Source organism: Rutidosis leptorrhynchoides, chromosome 11, assembly GCF_046630445.1.
Source record: "Rutidosis leptorrhynchoides isolate AG116_Rl617_1_P2 chromosome 11, CSIRO_AGI_Rlap_v1, whole genome shotgun sequence".
Lineage (NCBI taxonomy): Eukaryota > Viridiplantae > Streptophyta > Magnoliopsida > Asterales > Asteraceae > Rutidosis > Rutidosis leptorrhynchoides.
In genome coordinates this window covers 286,176,948-286,198,804 of record NC_092343.1, presented here as the reverse complement: position 1 = coordinate 286,198,804, position 21,857 = coordinate 286,176,948, and the positions used below count along the sequence as shown (strand labels likewise).

At 28.4% G+C, this 21,857-nt stretch overlaps 3 protein-coding genes across 3 annotated transcripts; all 3 read right to left on the bottom strand.

Annotated features, from left to right (window-relative positions):
* Positions 1 to 9,620: 9,620 nt before the first annotated feature.
* LOC139875554 (uncharacterized) lies at positions 9,621 to 10,364 on the bottom strand. Its single transcript, XM_071862887.1, has 2 exons — positions 10,030 to 10,364; positions 9,621 to 9,624 (listed from the first exon to the last, which is right to left on the bottom strand). Exons 1-2 carry the CDS (start codon positions 10,362 to 10,364, stop codon positions 9,621 to 9,623), a joined length of 339 nt encoding a protein of 112 aa, XP_071718988.1.
* Positions 10,365 to 10,967: 603 nt separating this feature from the next.
* On the bottom strand, positions 10,968 to 12,712 carry LOC139875553 (uncharacterized). Its single transcript, XM_071862886.1, has 3 exons — positions 12,385 to 12,712; positions 11,890 to 12,243; positions 10,968 to 11,578 (listed from the first exon to the last, which is right to left on the bottom strand). Exons 1-3 carry the CDS (start codon positions 12,710 to 12,712, stop codon positions 10,968 to 10,970), a joined length of 1,293 nt encoding a protein of 430 aa, XP_071718987.1.
* Positions 12,713 to 12,733: 21 nt separating this feature from the next.
* LOC139875552 (uncharacterized) lies at positions 12,734 to 14,651 on the bottom strand. Its single transcript, XM_071862885.1, has 5 exons — positions 14,533 to 14,651; positions 14,116 to 14,363; positions 13,423 to 13,998; positions 13,006 to 13,323; positions 12,734 to 12,762 (listed from the first exon to the last, which is right to left on the bottom strand). The coding sequence occupies exons 1-5, from the start codon at positions 14,649 to 14,651 to the stop codon at positions 12,734 to 12,736; spliced, it is 1,290 nt and encodes a 429-aa protein (XP_071718986.1).
* Between the last annotated feature and the right edge of the window lie 7,206 nt (positions 14,652 to 21,857).

Here is a 21,857-nt window from a genome sequence, read left to right as displayed (position 1 = left end):
TAACACTCCTTTCTTTATCATCAAACTTTTGTCCGTTTAGACCATCTACCATTTTTCTGTTTCCTCTGCATTTAATGCTATGATATCTGAATCATCGGTTATTAATCCGAGGTGGTTTCAGGAGAATTGTGTTTTTAGATGATTAAACGCTGATGGTAATATGATGGAATATGAAAGGTTACCTGGTAACAATAAAAGAGCACGCGTATATATAAACGTTATAATAAGGTTGTTTCGTACGAAAAGTCGAAGTTGACTTGTTGGAGTTGTGACAAAATTGGCTAATTTTGAAAAGGGATCGCAAAGTTGTTTTTGTTAATAAATGCCAAAGGATCTGACGCGGCTACGTGTTGAACTTTTACTCAATTGCCGAGAGTTTCTCAGGTGCATAACTATATGCATAAATCTTTCCTTCCGTAGATGAAGTGCGGTTGATTCATCCTATCGATTGAGGTGTTTTTAAAAATCATGAAAGGTTTGAACGCAGAATGTAATCGTGAAGATACAAATGAGGTTTAAGACGAAATCAAGTGGCAAACTTGAAGAATTGTTTAGTTTCATATGTTATATTCAATATTTTAATTCATTTTAATTGTCCAATGTTATTAGTCCACAGTCGATAGTCCACAGTTGACAGTGCAATCATTCATATATAGTTTAATATATAATATTTGAATTAATTAATACGTATCGTGACCCGTGTACATGTCTCAGACTCGATCACAACTCAAAGTATATATATTATTATAAAATCAACCTCAACCCTGTATAGAGAACTCGATCATTACTGCATATAGAGTGTCTATGGTGATTCCAAATAATATATATAGATGTGTCGATATGATATGTCAAAACCTTGTATACGTGTCCCGATATTTAAAGTGCGTAAAATAAATAACAGAAATTAAATGACGATAAATAAAGTGCGTAAAGTAAATAACAGAAATTAAATGACAATAAATAAAATTGCGAGAATATAAATTGCGATAAAATAAATTGCGATAAATAAATTGCGATAAATAAAATGTAATACGGAATTAACAGTTAGCTAGGAACAGTTAGCTAGGATTTTGTTAGCGTGGTTTCTTAATAAAATTTAATATTGTTAATTAGTCTGTTTCTAATCAATTTTTATTGTGTCCATTATTTCTTCATTATGCCACTTGTTGGATTCTGATAGGTCAAAATTCAAATATGAAATTGAATTTGAATGAAAATAGTTATTCTTTGGTGAACGGATAAGTATCCCGGTGGTTGTAAATAGGATAGTGAATAACTGTTGAATCAGATTCGAAGAATATACAGTGTAACTTATTAATGTGAAATTTAAATATTCCTCGGGTATTACCTACCCGTTAAAATATTTTTATTATTAACAGTTTGTACAAAAGAATTTTTAATTACAATCTTTATGAAAACATATATACATATATATTTTCTTCAGATGTAATCATGAATTTAATGAGTTAACATGATATTAAACTCATTTAGTTTTCAGTTGGAACTAGAATAAATAATCTCTAAAACATTAGAGATTACATAATCACCATGTCGAACGAAGATAACTGATGTAGAATGTCATGTAGAATGATGATTATACTCGAGGTATAGATTGAGATGTTGAGGCATGTGATATTGAAATTTGGGTTGTTGGTGGTGCTGTTGGTGCCGGTGATTTGGATGAAGCTGGTACGTTTTGCACCATATTTTTCAAGACTACAACTTATGCGCGAAGTTCGTTAACTTCTTCTATTACACCGGGATGATTGTCGGTTCGGACGAGCGGATGAATGAGGTTTAGAATCTGAGATAGTATATGATCGTGATGAGATACTTTGGAAATGAGAGAAAAAATGGTGTCTCGAACAGGTTCGCCGGTAAACGTTTTAGGTTCATTGTCAAGAGGTGAATTTGGTTAGTGGAAATGATCGCCTTCTTCGCGTTTCCATTGATTAAGTAAACTACGAACCCATCTCCAATTCATTCAGAATAGATGATGGCTAATTGATCGATTCATTCCGGTTACTCTGCTTTCGGAGCTCGAGTGGAAATCCATATCGAAATAGCTGTCGGAATAACTATCGAAATAGCTATCGAAATCAGATGGACTCGAACTGGTTGAGGGATTCATCTCGTACGATCAGATGAAGGATTTTCGATAAGAAATAGATTATAGGATGTAGATTAGTACCCTGCAATACATAATTTACATATGCATATATAATACTAAAATCCCATAAGCTACGGAGGAATCTACGGAAGCTATCAGGCAAAGGTAACAATAACAGATACGCTAAGATATGAATTTAACTATACACTGTCTATGCAATAAAGGCAGTAAGACGTGTCTTAGACTTTAAGGATGATAAGCAAATAATTTTTCGACACTAAATGATAAGCAAAACTTTTGACATGCAAACACGGTCGAAGTCCAGACTCATTAATGCATTCTAACGACTATCAGTTAGACTCACTAATGCAAGACCTGGTTCGCTAAGACCACCGCTCTGATACCAACTGTGAAGACCCGTCCTAATCCATCCGGACGAAGTCCATATCGATTATAAACGATTCACAACAGTTGATTACATCGCGAGGTACTTGACCTCTATATGATACATTTTACAAACATTGCATTCGTTTTTGAAAAGACAAAATTTCATTACATCGAAAGTTGACAGACATGCATACCATTTCATAATATATCCAACTATAATTGACTTGATAATAATCTTGATGAACTCGACGACTCGAATGCAACGTCTTTTGAAATATGCCATGAATGACTCCAAGTAATATCTATAAAATGAGCAAATACACAGCGGAAGATTTTTTTCGTACCTGAGAATAAACATGCTTTAAAGTGTCAACCAAAAGGTTGGTGAGTTCATTAGTTTAACTTAAACAATCGTTTCCATCATTTTAATAGACCACAAGATTTCAGATTTCCATTTCTCATAAACATACGTCCCATGCATAGAGACAAAAATATCATTCATATGAATTGAACACCTGGTAACCGACATTAACAATATGTATATATAAGAATATCCCCATCATTCCGGGATCCTCCTTCGGACATGATATAAATTTCGAAGTACTAAAACATCCGGTACTTTGGATGGGGCTTGTTGGGCCCGATAGATCTATCTTTAGGATTCGCGTCAATTAGGGTGTCTGTTCCCTAATTCTTAGATTACCAGACTTAATAAAAAGGGGCATATTCGACTTCGATAATCCAACCATAGAATGTAGTTTCACGTACTTGTGTCAATTTCGTAAAACAGTTATAAAAGTTGCGCATGTATTCTCAGCCCAAAAATATAAAGGGTAAAAAGGGAAATGAAACTCACGATACTGTATTTTGTAGTAAAAATACATATGACGTCATTGAACAATGCAGGGTTGGCCTCGGATTCACGAACCTATATCAATTGTGTATATATTAATACGTATAATGTAAGTTACAAAATTTCATTTATTAATATGTATTATTTATATATTATAGTTTTGTAGAATTTATTCTAACCTTTATTTTAAAACGTATACTTATATTATATTTTAAGTTATATTTTATATATATATATCGATTTTATGTATATATATCTATAATGATTTACGTTTATATAAATAGTGACATTAATATATTTATATACATATATTTGTGGTTAGTATTGTATTTATGAAATTTTATTAGTTTGTTATGTGAATTATTAATACAATCCTAGTATATACCATAAGTATATATATATAGTGTACAAAAGATTTATTTGTTAAAATAATAATTTAGATAATAATGATTTACTAATAATAATAATAATTTTATTAATAATGATAATACTAAAAGCAAAAAAAATGAAAATGATAACTGTTAATGATACTAATAATAATAACTCTAAAATAATATTAATACTAATACCATACTTATGTTAATAATAAGGGTTCTAATATTTATAAAATGATAAATGATAATCATAATAATACTAGTAAATATTAATGATGATACTGATAAATATGATATTATTAATTGTAAATGTACTGATGATACTATTATTTATAAACCGGTACAAATTCTAATATTGATGATAATAATATATTTTTATTTCCTTCATAATAATAATAATGATAATCATAATCATAATCCTAATGATGATAAAATACTAAAATGATAAGTTTATTACTAATAATAATATTATTAATACCTATCATAATAATAATAGTAATGTCTATAATACTTTCAAATATGATAACAAGTATGATACTAATAATAACAATAACAATAACAATCAAAACAATCACAATAATAATAATAATACTAATAATAATTAATATATAATAACAATAATAAAATTAGAAAAGAAAACTACCTCACATGAAAAGAGTTTCAAAAAAAAAAAAGAAACTACCGTCCTCTGGACTCGATCTCGTGACCACATGCTCACACGCAAACACTCTCGACCATCCCACCAATTCTGATTCTCTGTACTAATATCGAATTTAAATTTTATATATAAACTGTTTTTCTTCTATTCCTCTTCTTCTCCACAAGTCTAATGGATTCAACAAAACATCAATAACCAAAAAAAAATATCGGGGTTCCCTTTAAAGCTTCAAAACATTACAGAAAAAAAAAATAATTTGGGTTCTAAAATAAAATAAAAAAAATACTAAAGGCCTACTGCAGCGTCGGTTCTTGGAACAAAAAAAAAAATTTGATTTCGTAATAGATAACATTATAGATAATGTTTATAATACGAAATAGTTTTCTAAACATGTATAAAAACTACTGGAATCGTCAATTTGATCAGAAACATATATACACGAACGCGAATTTGTCTCAAGAACAATTGTTGACTTTTTTTAAACTAAACTTTGACTTCAAAATTCAAGATCGATATAAAGATTTGAGAGTTGAGATTTTGCAGATAGATTCAAAGAAAGATTTCTAACCTTTCTGCATTTTTAGATTTTGAAACTTTATTCGAAATTGAATTAAGAGAAAAAAAAATTGAAGCGTGCAGAGAAGAAGAAAAAAAAAATATCGCTGTGCTCTTTAATCCCATTGGATTTCCTTTTTATTTGATTTGCAATTATACATAATCATGTTGTAATAATAGAGATCGGTTGATAAAAAATGGAGAAAATGTCAACACAGGTTCACGAGTTGGGAGCAGGAAAGAAACAAAAAAAATAATAATAATAGAGATAAAGGATACAGAGGTCAAGCGTATAATATAGATCCCTACTGTTTTTTTTTTAATTAATAATAATAATATATAATAACAATACTATTAATATCTAATAATATTAATAAAATTAATAATAATGATAAATATAATATTAATGATAATAATAATTGTAAAAATGATAATAATAATAATAATAATACCATACTAATTATGATAATATTAATATTTTATCTATAATAATAATATTAGTAATAATAATCTAATTTATACATCCAATTTCATCTTTATATGATATAAAGTGATATTATGAATACAAATATTGATATTTGACGATACAAATAACATTACTACAACAACTATATTTGTATTTAAATTTAATTTATTAATATCATCTATTATTATGTAATATTTAATAATTATGTAATATGTATTGTAACATATACTGAATATTATATATTTATGCATTTTAATATAAATATATTATAATATTTATTTACATACTAATTATATTATACTTATGTATGTAATTATGAAAAATATAAATGTTTTATATATGTAAGTATTATATATATTTATTAAAATAGTACATTATTTCATCATAGATATATTATAAATTTCTACATATACATAATATAATAATTATGTATAAAATCATATATATATATAGTTATATTTATGTATATATGTATACTACCATATATATAAAATCATGTTTTAAATGTTGAGTAGATGATTAATTATGTATATTAAACAATTAACTACAAAGTATAACATTGTACATTTAATATTTTGATAACGTTGGTAAAATATGTTTGAATCATTTATATACAATATACTATATATATTCAAAATGAAAATCTTTAGTTATTAAATGTTATCTTTTATAATAACAAAATTACTTAATAGTTCATTAATACTAATATAATTAGTTTTATATATAATTATTTATATTTACATTCTTAGTTACAATTAAAGGTTCGTGAATCGTCGGAAATAGTTAAAGGGCAAATGTTATCATGAAATAGTTCAAACATAATGAGACTCGGTTTAATAGACTTTGCTTATCGAGTCGAATCATATAAGATTATGTTTAAATTTGGTCGGAAATTCCCGGGTCATCACAGATTAAATTTTATTTGCGAACAAGTTAAGAATTAACTAAACTATGTTCTAGTGATTTCAAGTTTAAACCATCGAATAAGATAGCTTTATATGTATGAATCGAATGATGTTATGAACATCATTACTACCTCAAGTTTTGTGGATAAACCTACTGGAAAAGAGACAAATTGATCTAGCTTCAAAGGATCCTTGGATGGCTTGAAAGTTCTTGAAGTAGAATCATGACACGAAAACAAGTTCAAGTAAGATCATCACTCGAAATAAGATTGTTATTCTTACAGAAATTGAATCAAAGTTTGAATATGAGTATTACCTTGTATTAGAAAGATATCTTACTGTAAATAAGAAAGATTTCTTGATGTTGGATGATCACTTTACAAGATTGGAAGTAAGCTAGCAAACTTGAAAGTATCCTTGATTTTATGAAACTAGAACTTATAGAATTTATGAAGAACACTTAGAACTTGAAGATAGAACTTAAGAGAGATCAATTAGATGAATAAAATTGAAGAATGAAAGTGTTTTTAGGTGTTTTTGGTCGTTGGTATATGGATTAGATATAAAGGATGTGTAATTTTGTTTACATGTAAATAAGTCATGAATGATTACTAATATTTTTGTAATTTTATGAGATATTTCATGCTAGTTGCCAAATGATGGTTCCCACATGTGTTAGGTGACTCAAATGGGCTGCTAAAAGCTAATCATTGGAGTATATATACCAATAGTACATACATCTAAAAGTTGTGTATTGTAGGAGTACGAATACGGGTGCATACGAGTAGAATTGTTGATGAAACTGAACGAGGATGTAATTATAAGCATTTTTTTAAGTAGATGTATTTTGATAAGTGTCTTGAAGTCTTTCAAAAGTGTATAAATACATATTAAAACACTACGTGTAAATACATTTTAACTGAGTCGTTAAGTCATCGTTAGTCGTTACATGTATATGTTGTTTTAAAACCTTTAGGTTAACGGTCTTGTTAAATGTTGTTAACCCATTGTTTATTATATCTAAAGAGATGTTAAATTGTAACATTATCATGATATTATGATATATAATATATCTTAGTATGATATATATACAGTTAAATGTCGTTACAATGATAATCGTTGCATATATGTCTCGTTTCGAAATCATTAAGTAAGTAGTCTTATTTTTACATATGTAGTTTATTGTTAATACACTTAATGATATATTTACTTATAATTTAACATAAATAACCAAATGTATCAATATCTTAATATGATTCATATGTACTTAGTAAGACATTGTTATAACGATAATCGTTATATATATCGTTTTCGAGTTTCTTAATTCAAAAGTCTCATTTTTATGTATATAACACATTGTTAAAATACCTAATGATATATTTACTTGTAATAATATTATGTTAACTATATATATAACCATATATATGTCATCATATTGTTTTTACAAGTTTTAACGTTCGTGAATCACCGGTCAACTTAGGTGGTCAATTGTCCATATGAAACCTATTTCAATTAATCAAGTCTTAACAAGTTTAATTGCTTAACATATTGGAAACACTTAATCATATAAATATCAATTTTATTTAATATATATAAACATGTAAAAGTTCGGGTCACTATAATTAATAGCAAGTGGGTGTTCAGTTTTGGAATAGCAGAAACAGTACAGATAGGAGCAACTATTTAATGGTGTTGGGTTTCGATTGGAAGTTTCCGAATAGGATATCAGTAGTAATTGGTACGAGATCAATAGAAAATCAGAAAAAAAATAATAGGGTTATGGATGAACGTTTATCTTCAGTTTAATACATAGATACAAGTATTAGTTATCAAGGATCAAAGGTAATTGGTTTGAGTGATAATCAAATGGGTTCATGATGGTTTTGAGCTGATCAAAATAGAAGAAAGATAGGGTGTTTGGCTTCGGTTATTTTCAGCAAGACAAGGACAAGAAAACTTACGTGTTGTAGCAGTAATCATCAAGGATTGTAGTTGTTATGATGTGCTTGTGGGTGAGGTGGTTTTGTGATGGTTGTATTAGAAACAAAACCAAAATTAGTTTAGTCATGGAGTGGTGAATATATAGTGATAGTGATTATGGTGATCTAAGTGGAGGTGACGTAAGGAGGTTAGTGGGAGGTTGGAGGATGGTGGTGTCGTGATGATGGGTGAAGAGGTATGGTGGTGGCAGGTCATGATAGTGATGAACGATGGTTGTTGAGTGGTAGCCGTGATTTGTGGTGTTCTTAAACCAAAACAGAAACAAATTAATGGATGATAGTAGTGTGGTGTATCTTTGCATATGTGTAAATGTAGTTATATATTGATTGAAATGAATAAAATACGGAGTGTGTGGGTTGATGGTACAAGGAGTGGGGTAAGGTACAAGAAAATGAAAGAATGAAACAAATAAATGAATTTAAGGAAAAAAATGCAAAAATATGGTATCATAAGGCTGCCGACACTTTTGAATTCATTATATTACGGACTGGATCTCGTGCTCCGTTGGTAGTCATTAGCGGATAAAAGTCTTCAAAAAAATCTCAAAATTTTATATTAGTTATAATTATTTATTCTGATCATTATGGTATAAAATTGGTCATTAACTGTTAAATAAAAATTACATTAATTATTCACTTCCAATCCCAAATAAAATATAAAAAAAGTTTTAGAATTCAATAAATAGTTCCTAAACATATTTTTAATAAGCCTAAAATTTATATTACTCATTTACAGATCACTGTTATTTTAAAATAATAATAGTTCGAATTAAACTCCTCTAAATAATAATCGAAACGTCCAAAGAGTATTACAATCATTAAATATTTATTTTTAATATACTTATATATATATATATATATATATATATATATATATATATATATATATATATATATATATATATATTTATATATATATATAGATATGTTTTAAATAATAATAATTATATTTTGTTTTATTTTACATAGATAAATTTTGGTAACAACAACATACAATATTTAAAATTATATTTCTAATTATTATATATATATATATATATATATATATATATATATATATATACATACATATCAAGTTACAATTAATTGTTCATGAATCTTCGGAATTGGTTAAAGGTTAAATGAATCCATGAAAATAATTCACAGTTTTTGAGACTTCAATATTACAAACTTTGCTTATCGTGTCGAAACCATGTAAAGATTAAGTTTAAATTTGGTCAAAAATTTCCGGGTCGTCACAGTAAACAACTCCATATTATTTTATTATTACAAATAAAGTGAAGTTGTAACATTAAAGTAATGCTAAAATTCATTATCTGTATGATACAAAGAAAAAAAAAACATATTCTGATGCAATATTCATGTGATAACATGTTAACATCCGTTAATGCTTTCGAACTCCTCAACTTCATGTAATGCAAGAGGGGGTTTATGTGTAGCAACTTGGTTATGTGTTGACACAAGTATCCAAAATAAACATAGAAAGATTAAGTGTTGGACAATTATAGGAGTAAATGAAAAATTAAAAAATTCAAAAGATATATGAATATAATATGTATTATGAAGGAATTACGGTAAAATATAAAACACCTTAATTTGAATACGTACACTGATAGCAGAAGGGTTGGTTTATGTAATGCTTTGCAAAACTTCCTTGTACACAACATTTTTTGTTGTATTTAGTGACTTACCATTTTTGTCCAATATAAGTACTTTTAAACCTTTTTTTGCTTGTAACATGAGATACTGCAACATAGAGCTGACCATGACTGAAAATAGGCTTTTGAAGGAACATGCCAACATTAGAAAGAGACTGACCCTGACTTTTGTTTATCGTCATAGCAAAACATACGTTTAGTGGAAACTGACGTCTCCTGAATTTCACTGCAATTGTCTTGTTAGATGGTTCAACAATCATCCTAGGTATGTATGTAAGATTACCAAAAGAGTGGCCGATGATGATACGTGCTTCTATGGTGTTATCAAAAACTCTTTCAACTATTAAGCGTGTACCATTACGTAAGCCCTTTGACTGATCAACGTTACGAAGTAACATTATAGGAACTCATGTTTTCAACACTAACTTGTGATTTGGAACACCTGGTACCCTTAAATCGTTTAAGATTTTAGGAGAAAAAAGTTTTTTTCCCACCAAATCATCAACTTCATGAGGACATAGAGCATCAGAACTTCAAAAAATAGTTTCTGGTTGGTTAATTATGGACAAAACAAACTCATTAATTTCATCTACCTCAAGATTCATTGGTGCAAGTATTGCTCTTTCCTTAAAAAAGTTAGAATTCTCGAGCTCCTCCTATAGAGAAGGATACGTTGAATTTACAATCTTTTGAATTGGACTGTTATTTGAAGTCAGTAACACATCGTCGGGGCTTCTCCATCGTGGGATAGATTGATTTTTCCCTCACCAATGTCTAAAATCCATTTAGCAAATTCAGAAATCTCATTAACGTCAGAATCGCCAACGCATTGAAGAAGTCGCATATTCTTAGTGAGCTTAAGAACGTTGCATTCACGCCATAATTTAAAAGAGTGAATTGAAGCATATATTGTTTCTGCTCAGCTACCTTTCGAGATGACCGGTAGGATCTGGCGAAAGTCACCACCAAAAACAACTACCTTTCCACTAAAAGGCTTGTTGCTATTTTCTTAACGTATAATATTTCGTATTGTTCACTAAAACGCTTTCAACACAATGTCTATGCATCATAGGGGCTTCATCCCAAATAATTAACTTTGCTTTATTTAAAAGACCAGCTAACGGACTATCTAGTTGAATGTTACAAAAAGAATCTTCAAGAACATTTATAGGGATTGCAAAGCGTGAGTGTGCAGTCCTACCTCTGGTCAGAAGCAAAGCTGCAATACCACTTGATGCGGCATTGATTACAATATCACCATGTAAACAAAGTACAACGCCTAATGTTTTCCATACAAATGTTTTGCATGTTCCTCCATAACCATAAAAAAAAGTACCACCCTCGACCTTATCAACAGCTTCGATAACAGTATTGCAAACAGCGTTTTGTTCGTCAGTCATAGTGGAAAATAGAGTTGCATGTTCTGTGACGAGAGTCACTTTGTCATAAGAAATCTCATCTTGAATCATCATGTTGCATGAGTAGTCAATGTACTCATAATCAAGAAATGGCATGTTTGGAATATTCTTTAAGCTATTTTCAGATCTATTCAACAATCGTTCGATCTTTGCTAAAGCTAGGTTGTAGAGTATCTTCTTCAGTTCATTTTCATCTACATGAAAGAGTATATAAGTATATTATGTACATGTTATATATCAAAAAGTTTTATAACAAAGACATTATAGTTTGTGTATCATCTATTATAGTTATACATATAAAAAAAATTTATCTCTTAAAATTTGTTATACATATTATGCATATACATATAGAAATGGAAAATGTATATGATATCTGAAGTGATTTTAAAAAAATAAAATATAAAAAAACGGAAAGAGTAGGTGAAATTGTTAAATTGACAACAGGTAAACAAAGTAAACATAAAGTAATAAGAGTTAAGATAAATGACATATAAATAGTTGTTACCTAAATTAAATTGTTGTTCGGTGCACTCTCGTATTAAAACTTCGAACAAAAGGTCACATGATTCTTTCCAAACACGATCTGCACATGAGAGGCTGTCTGATGTTATTAATGAAACAAATAAGTTGCGACAAAAATCACCTGATGCAACTTTATAAGTCACTTTAATTGAAGCAACATATTCACGATCATCATCAAGAAGTCCCAATGCGTAGCAAGCTTCCTTGAATGTATCATGAGCCTGATTATTTATTGTTCGTATATCTTCATAGCAAGTGGGTCCCTTTACTTTGTTGAGCAATATACGTAAATAATAGGTTTCACCAGCCTTAGGAGGCATAAAATTGATTCTTCTAACTGTTCGTTGTTCTTTACATCTTATTCATTTTCTAGTTGATTTATTCAACACATAATGCCTTGGAAATTCAACATACGTATACTAATGAGCATCTTCATCAATCTAATTACACCGCATCCACTCGATGAACTGAGATGTACCTGCACTTGGATTTGATAGAACTGAATCCACATAATCATCTGCATCATAAAGAATTGGTTGATGGTTTGGTAGATGAAATTGAATCCGGTACATCGCTGGACTTCTATATAAAATTTCAAAGTTGAACAAATGCCATGATGCTTCACATGCTGACAGGTAACAACAACTGTAATAATTTGCAATCTCATCTTTCGGATTAGATTCTCTCTGATTTGAATTTGCAGCATCAGAATTTTGAATTGCAATTGATATTCTGTCTGGACCCTTACTTATGTATTTGAATAAATATTTTATGGATCCGATCTGGTTGCACCATTCAACATTCATATGTGGCTTGAAATTGTTTCATTAATTCCTTGTTGTAAGGAACAACGTACCTGCAATGGCATATAATATGTTCAAATTTAGCATAATACTGTACTGCTAGTTGTTAGTGTAATAAGATTGGCATTTTATAATTTATAATTTAATTTAATATAAAATAATATTAATACATTACGATTATACATATTTAACACGTTATTGTACGGATATTAAGAATATTATAGTTTATGTATAAACATAAGAATTCGCATTATAACCTGTTGTCGAGCTGTGTGGTGCCTTTCATAACAAATTACCATCCTGACAACTTTTATATCGAGGATATCCAGCCCCATCAAAATGAGTTTCTTCTATAAAATCCTTTGGGAAATGCTTTGAACAAAATTCTTGTTTTGTCATACATGGGCGCGTTGAATGTTTTGGTCCACAAGGTCCATGAATCATAAACTCAGATACAATAGAGTATAATTCAGGATCAGTATCTTTGTTGGGTATTTCTGCGGTAATAAAATTGTCGATGTCATCTGGACTTAGAACCTTATCTTTTTTGTCGAGGAATAACCAAATGTGAGCGTGCTGTAGACCTCGCTTCTGAAATTCTTTCCTGTATAAATCTGCGCATATGTAAATGTAAATAATGATATCATTTAATTTGACATATATATTACTCATATTTTTTTAATAATATCGTTAAAAATATAAATAATGATTACCTCCAAGCAATTTTCCAAATGTTTTTTCACGCTTGAATTTATGCATAAGAGCATCTAGCTTAATTTTAAACACCCTGCATATGATGTCAGGCATGTCTTCAGGATTTAAGTTATCCTCAGATAAGAATATTAAAATTTTAGGCCATTTAGGATTGCATGTAAACGTTATAAACAAATCAGGATGTCCATACGCTCTAATGATGGCCATTGCGTCCAAGTAGTTCTGCTGTAGATACCTTGCACCACCGGTGAAAGAAGCAAGTAAAATCACCCTATTACCAATGTCGGAAACTTCTTGGTGACCATTTTCTTGTGCATCGTAAAGGTTAGAGTAAGGAGTTACACGTAAAATCTTTTGATTATTTCGAATGTAGTTTAAGCGTGTATTCTCAACCATAGTGTATGCATCAACAATAAACTGTTGCAACAACTTTCTTGACAACAAAATTAACGACACTTCACCAACACGAGCTTGTACTCGATATGCAAAAAACTCTCTAATTGTAAGGTTATTATGTCCAGGCTCACTTGAAAGATCAACGCCACGATGATACATATCTGTCCTATATCCATCCTCTGCTAATGGAAACAACAAAGGATACTGAAGTGTAAGATACCTAATATGCAATTCACTGATACGTCTAAACTGTCGAGATCATTTTTCCAGTATGATATCTCTCTTGTCAGCCGTACCATCGACATCACCGACTATTATAGCAGCAACTTCATCAGCTGTTGGTAGATTGTGTGTTCTACCATCCTTATCCGAACTACCAATCAGTTTTATTGGGATAGGTTCCCTTTCATTCATCGCAAATATATCTCTCGCCATACGAAATTTTTTTACTAAGGGATTAATTGCATCCAGTAAGCCTTGAATTTCATGTACAGTTGTAAATTCAATGGCATAGGGATTAGAAGAACTATTAACCATATGACACCTGTATAGAATGAAAAGAAAAACAAAATATATCAATATAATTCATTGTTCTGTATACCTTAATATATGTAATATGTAAATATATGAAAATAAAAAGAATTTTCCTATTATAAGCATTTATTCCGTTTTGCGACTCGTTAGCTGTATCATATATGTATAGTTGACAATACTTTGGAGATTCTCCTTCTTCGGGGATCAAGCTACCTGCTAAGTGATAATTTTGACCATGGATTCGATAAACATAAAGTCCACGTCCAGAATTGACCTTATGATCAATCTTCCCACCCATTGATGTAAAACTAAATATCATATTGTATCGTCGAACATTGTCAACAAAGTTTTTACTTTTTGTTTACTGACCTCTATACAAATCAAGAAGATATTCCGGAGGAGGTATCAAGTTGGGTAGTAAAACTTTGCCATGTAAACAACACAATGAATACATCTTAGAACGAAACACTTTGTTACCCCTAAGAGCCTCAACCTTCCATAGTATGGCTTTACATGCAGTACACACGTAAATAGCATCCCCTATGTCTATATAGTCCGTAATAATTATATGATGTATGTATGTCAGGAATAAGTATATACAGACAAATACAAACACAATGAAACACTCACACGCACACATAATCTAAAACAAACATATATACATATATACAAAAATGTATATATGTATATAATAAATAATTTACAGTTGAGTATTTGAGCTGATTCTTACCTACAGGAATTCCTTTGAATTTGTTAGATTGTACTTCATTTGTAGAAATTTCATTGTTAAGTATATGCGATTGTTAAAGGTTGATAACTTTGTCATTTGAAAAGGAATATGTTATGGGTCTCCGTGGATTGAGTCTAGTTGGTTGAACATCTGTTGTAGAAGAAGAACCTGTCAAGATATTTTTTTAGCATAGAATAAGATGTAAGGATATTAGAGACAAACGTATATAATAAGTAATGTTACGTAACCTTAGCTAAATACCTTGGGTGGAATCAGATACGCTACAATGAACATGACTAATCAATGTATTGGATGTAGAACAAAGGGTTGTCGATGGGTTTACATATTGAGAAGCCGTAGAAGCTGCAGGTGTCTGGTTAACAGAAACATAGCGGCGTGATGATAACGTATAAGTTGGTCGTCTGCCTTTACGAGTTGTTTGAGTGGCTACCTCATGTGTGCTTAATGAATGTTGTTGTAATGTCTGATACACTTGTATATGAAAATAAGAATGTAAAATTAATTTAAAAAATAATTTCATAAAGATGAAGATAATTAAAGTCAAGTTGCATAACATTATCTTATATATTTAAAAAATGGAAAAAATGTAACTATTAACAACATAAGTGTCATACTAACCGTTTATTATATCTGACAGTGGGGAAGTGTTTAGAACCCCAAAAAACAACTGTCTGGTGGGGTACGATCGAAATTAATGACATTTACTAAGGGGACACATAAATATATATGCATATCTACCTATACATATAGAGACACAATTTAATAAACATATTACTGAAAATAAATTATTTGTTTGTATTGGATAAGAGTGCAATATAGAACATGTATATGAACATACCTGAATTAATATTTGGATTTGATCTATCAGTTGACATGTCAAAAGGAATATGTATTTTAGAAAGATTGGGTCTGATGTGACGATACTTAGTAACACATTCTTTCTTCTTTGAGGAAGTATCAAAGCAATTATGTTCGTTACTACCCAAATCAACTTTAGGGAAAATAAAATGAACACATAAGTACGATAGCCACACAATAATGTTTAATATAAGACAATAAAAGTATATGTATATCTAAATTATTTCATGTAATTAAATAAAAAGATGAGTTTCATATGAAAAAGTAGACATCTTCCAACCTGTAGGTGTGCATTCGAAACAGAGTTTTGTTTGGTTGATGCAGGGGTTTTGCAGTGATCGTTATGTTGACAGTGGTCTAAACGGGTCTTCCTTTTCTTCGATACATCAGACGAGTTTGAAGGTGATTCCTCCATAAAAATTTATGAATGAAGAAATTAATAGATATTCCCAGGGTTAGTTATTTTTCGTAGTAAAGGGTTATAATATCAAATAAGAACTCTAACGACAAGTTCGATGTTTGTAGATTGAATTTAAATTCGAACTTGAATTTTTACAGGAATGGTTATATTACACTGGTTACCTGCATAACCGTCTTGTTCATACACCTTACAGTAGATAGATGTAGATGTATTTTGAATTTTGAAATTTAATTTGATTTTTTTTAAATAAAGTGGATAATACGTAACCAGGTATATACGTATACGTATATAGTTATAATTAATAAAAATGAATATTTACGAAAAAAATATATTAAATAAAATTTTATAAATTAATATTATAAATTATAGTTCATAAATTATAAATTATTATAAAATCTAATAATAACAAGAAATAAATTAATTTTATTTTAGTATTGTTTATTATTTATTAAATATTTATATTTAATAAATATATAATAAATATATAATTAAAATTATAGAAATTATTTAACACGTGGAAGGAAATTCCTAAACATACACAAATGACATTCATATTAAATCAAATTGGTCCGACTTTTTTTAGCATTCACATCATTCACATGTTAAATCACCGAACTTAAAGCTCGAAACAATCTTTAAGTGTGTATATAGTTTAGTTATAACTACCATACACATCGCCTGCACAAATAGATCACTTAAGATTTCATTATCCTCAATCCAGCTGTTCAGGTATAAACAAATATAAACCCTAATCAATTATAGTTTGCATGCTTCGTTACTGGTAAATAGTTGAATCTATTGTTAAATAAAGGCTTTAGAGTTACATGTTCAAAGTTTATTGAATATACATAATGTGTTTGATAAGGTTTTACCTAAATTCGAAAAAGTTAGGGTTTTTTGGTCTAAAAAAAATTATGATGTAAAAACGTAACTTTTACTTACGATTAAAGATAATCATTGAATTATTAGAGTTCATATTATTCTATTAAAATAGTTAGTTGCACTATTATTGATTATATATATATATATATATATATATATATATATATATATATATATATATATATATATATATATATTATGCTTTATTAGTGTCATTAAACAACTTACTTTTGTTGTTTTACAATTAGTTCAAATATATATAGATACTAAACAAAATATACAATAAATACATGTAATACATTAGCGGAGTGATTACTCTTAACATCACAACTATGCTTAGTAAACCTTCTGATTTATACGATGTTTATGAATGTATTGTGAACACATATTCACCAACAACATGTTAAGCACAAATGCTTCAAACCTACTTGGTACCATGTGGCAACCAATTGATGTTGATGACCTTGATGACACAGTAGGCGAAAGCAATGAAAACGTGGAAAGAAGTAAAGGCAATAAATTCTGTGAAGTGTATGACGATGATGACGAAGCTATTTACATTCATTTTTACAATCCCTCCAGCAAGACTCTGGGTAATACACTTATATTCTACGAATTATTAAATATTAAGGTAACTAATGGGTGTATATTAAAAAAATAAAATTATTTCGTTATATGATAAGTTGAGTTTGTGTTGTTCCTGTAGCGCCTACCTGACGAATTTATCAAAGTTCCTGATGTAGTGACCCGGAAATTTTCGACCAAATTTAAACTTAATCTTTATATGTTTCCGACACGATAAGCAAAGTTGTAATGTTGAGTCTCGAAAACTTTGGAACAGTATACATGAATGCATTTAACCCTTTAACAATCCCAACGATTCACGAACATTTATGCGTAAATAAAAATGTAAATATATACGAATTCTATACATAAAGTAATATCATATATATTGTAATATATAAATACTAAAGATTCAATAAATTATATAATTGATAGATAGGATATAATAAATGGTAATATATTATATTACAAGTTAAAAATTATAATTGTATTATTAATATTATTATCATTATTTTTTTAATAATTGTATCATTATTATTAATATATATATATATATATATATATATATATATATATATATATATATATATATATATATATATATATATATATATATGTATATGAAATTTTGATAAGTAAAAGTTGCTATATCATTAATATTATTTATATTATCATTAATAAAATTAATAATGACTAATAACATTAGTGGTACTATTAATAATATTAATACTTTTATTATTGTGATCTTCATTAAAAATCAGTATTTATTTATATCATTATAGATAACTTATAGATATAAAATTCAATGCATCTAAATTATTATCTTTACTAATAATATTATTATTCTCATTACTATTATCAGAATAGACATTTAATATAAATATCAGTGTTATCATTATTAAGAAAGTACATAAATAGGAAAAATTGATACAATGGTTTTGCTTTAGTGTTATTATTAAACTTATTATTGATATCATTATTGTTACTCTTATTAATATTGTTAATAATACTATTATTAATATTAGTAATATTATCAATTTTATAATAGTTATTGAAAAATAATACCATCTATTACTAAAATCATTAACAAATATATCATTATTATTTATTTATTAATTTCTAGTAATATAATAATTAATATTATTAATATAATTCTTAATTATTAATATTAATTATATTAATTATATAAAATTAATATATTACGAATTGGTTAATGGTATCTATCAAGCTTTGTTGAACTTTGTTACTTGCCTCCACCAGTTGAAAATCGAACCCAGTATATAGCCAAAAACCAGTACAAATTAAATTTCCATTTTTGTCTTTATCTGTTTAATTTTTCTTCCATTTACTGCAACAAATTGAACTTTCTGTCAAAATGGTTACCAGTTGCTTTCAGCTTTCAGACAGGATCCAAAAGTTGTTGCAAAACAAATTCCAAGTTGCGATTTTATCTGATTCTGTTAAGGGTCTCAGTCAACCTTTATTTTTTTTATTTAATTTGCTTCTGTTTGATAAGTTTCTGTCGACAGCCTTCTCCATAAATCCATCAATTTTTTTTTTTCTCATTCAAGTCTCCACCTCTATTTTCAACTGCAATTATTTACTCATTGAAATTAAAAATTAAAACTTATTTTTTTTAAGGCTCGATGTCTCTGTTCTTAATCAAGAACACCAAAATTTCAATTTCAAACGATTTTCAAATTGTATTAATGCCATTCTTTTGGAAATCATACATTCAAACTATCTGGAAAGTTTCAAAACACAAATCCTTAAAATGAATTCGAATTTTAGAGTCAAAGTTATTTTTCAAAAAGTCAAACGAAGTGTTCTTCGTGAAATTCGAGCTCTAGATGTTATTTATGTTAAAATGGAGGATCCACAAAGTTTTTAGAAGTGATTTTAAACAAAATTGGTGTTGTAATCTTTGGCTAAAATGCGATTAAAATCAAGATCAATTTTTTTTCTCTTTACTTGCGACAGCAGCGAGCTTTTTTTTTTTTTTTTAATCTGTAACACCACTTTTTGGTTGATATGTTATCGACGAGTCCTTAATCCAAATCCTTTTTAATTAATGTCATTATTCTAACCGCTGTTCGATTTTAATTATTGACAAAAAGAAGAAGATATAGAACACAGAATATATTAGTTAAATAAATAGGGTATGGGAGTTTGATAAGAAAAGTAGAAGCAGCGAAGTGGTTTGGATAGTGTTCGGGTATACGAGAGGTCCTGGGTTAGAAACTCGACTTAGGCAAATTCGTATATTTTTTTATTTTATAAAAAAACTGGGCTGTGATGATTTGCTTGAGTCTGTTGGGCCAATTAAACATTGGGCCGTGATTAAGCTGTTAGGCCGTAACCTTTAAATCCCTTAAACCTACTGTTGGGCCGAAATTATTGTTTGGGCCGAAGAGAAGACGCGGGTTAAATAAATTCGGGGATAATATAGTTAAGAAATGAAACAGATGGAGGAATGGTTTAGTGATGTGTTTGCTTAGAGGGAGGTCACGGGTTCGAGTCTCGGCTTGGCGGTTGATATTTGTTTTTGAGCCTTTAAGGTAGTAACCTATTATTATTATTATTATTATTATTATTATTATTATTATTATTATTATTATTATTATTATTATTATTATTATTATTATTATTATTATTATTATTATTGTTATTAATATGTTAATCAAAGTTATTACTACCATTAATATTATGATTAATGTTATCATTAATTAAGTTAGATATTGTTATCATTATTATTAGTATTTTATAAGTATTATTATTATTACTAATATTATCATTATAATTATTTTTATTATTATTGGTACCATCATTTAGGACATTATTATTATAAATATCAGTATTGCTAAAATTAGTATGAAAATTATTATCCTAGTAAAAGTACTATATTTATTAAAATCATTATGATTATTATTAAAAGTGATATTGTTATAAAAGTTATCCTTTTGATAAATATATGGATTATTATTATTAGTACTATTTTTAAAGACGTCATTAGTATCACTACTATAAGTATTGTTACTATCAGAATTATTATTATTAATATTATCATTTTAACCAAACACAATTTTTATAATTATTGATACGAAAATATACTTATAGTAATATTACATATAAGTATGTACTAATCATATTAGCATTTTAAACAAATTAGGTATTTAATATAATACTAATTATATATATATTGATATAACTACATATATAAAAGATTAATCATATTAAATATATACACAAATTAAATATAATATATAATTTAAGATATAATATATAAATTGTTCGACTACAATTATGTGTGTTAATATATACATAAATGCTATAGGTTCGTGAATCCGAGGCCAACCCTGCATTGTTCAGTTGTTCAATGTCATTATATGTATTTTTACTACAAAATACAGTATGGTGAGTTTCATTTGCTCCCTTTTTACATCATTACATTTTTGGGCTGAGAATACATGAAAACGCTTTATTAACTGTTTTACAATATTTATATGTGTGAGTTTCATTAATCCCTTTTTAAATGCTTTTGCACTATATATTTTTGGGACTGAGAATACATGCGCTGTTTTTATAACTGTTTTACGAAATAGACACAAGTAATTGAAACTACATTATATGGTTTAATGATCGAAATCGAATATGCCCCTTTTTATTAAGTCTGGTAATCTAAGAATTAGGGAACAGCCACCCTAATTGACGCGAACTCTAAAGATAGATCTATCGGGCCCAACAAGCCCCATCCAAAGTACCGGATGCTTTAGTACTTCGAAATTTATATCATGTCCGAAGGAGGATCCCGGAATGATGGGGATATTCTTATTTGCATATTGTGAATGTCGGTTACCAGGTGTTCAATCCATATGAATGTTATTTTTGTCTCTATGCATGGGATGTTTATTTATGAGAAATGAAAATCTTGTGGTCTATTAAAATGATGAATTTTATTATTTTATGATAAACCTATGAACTCACCAACCTTTTGGTTGACACTTGAAAGCATGTTTATTCTCAGGTAT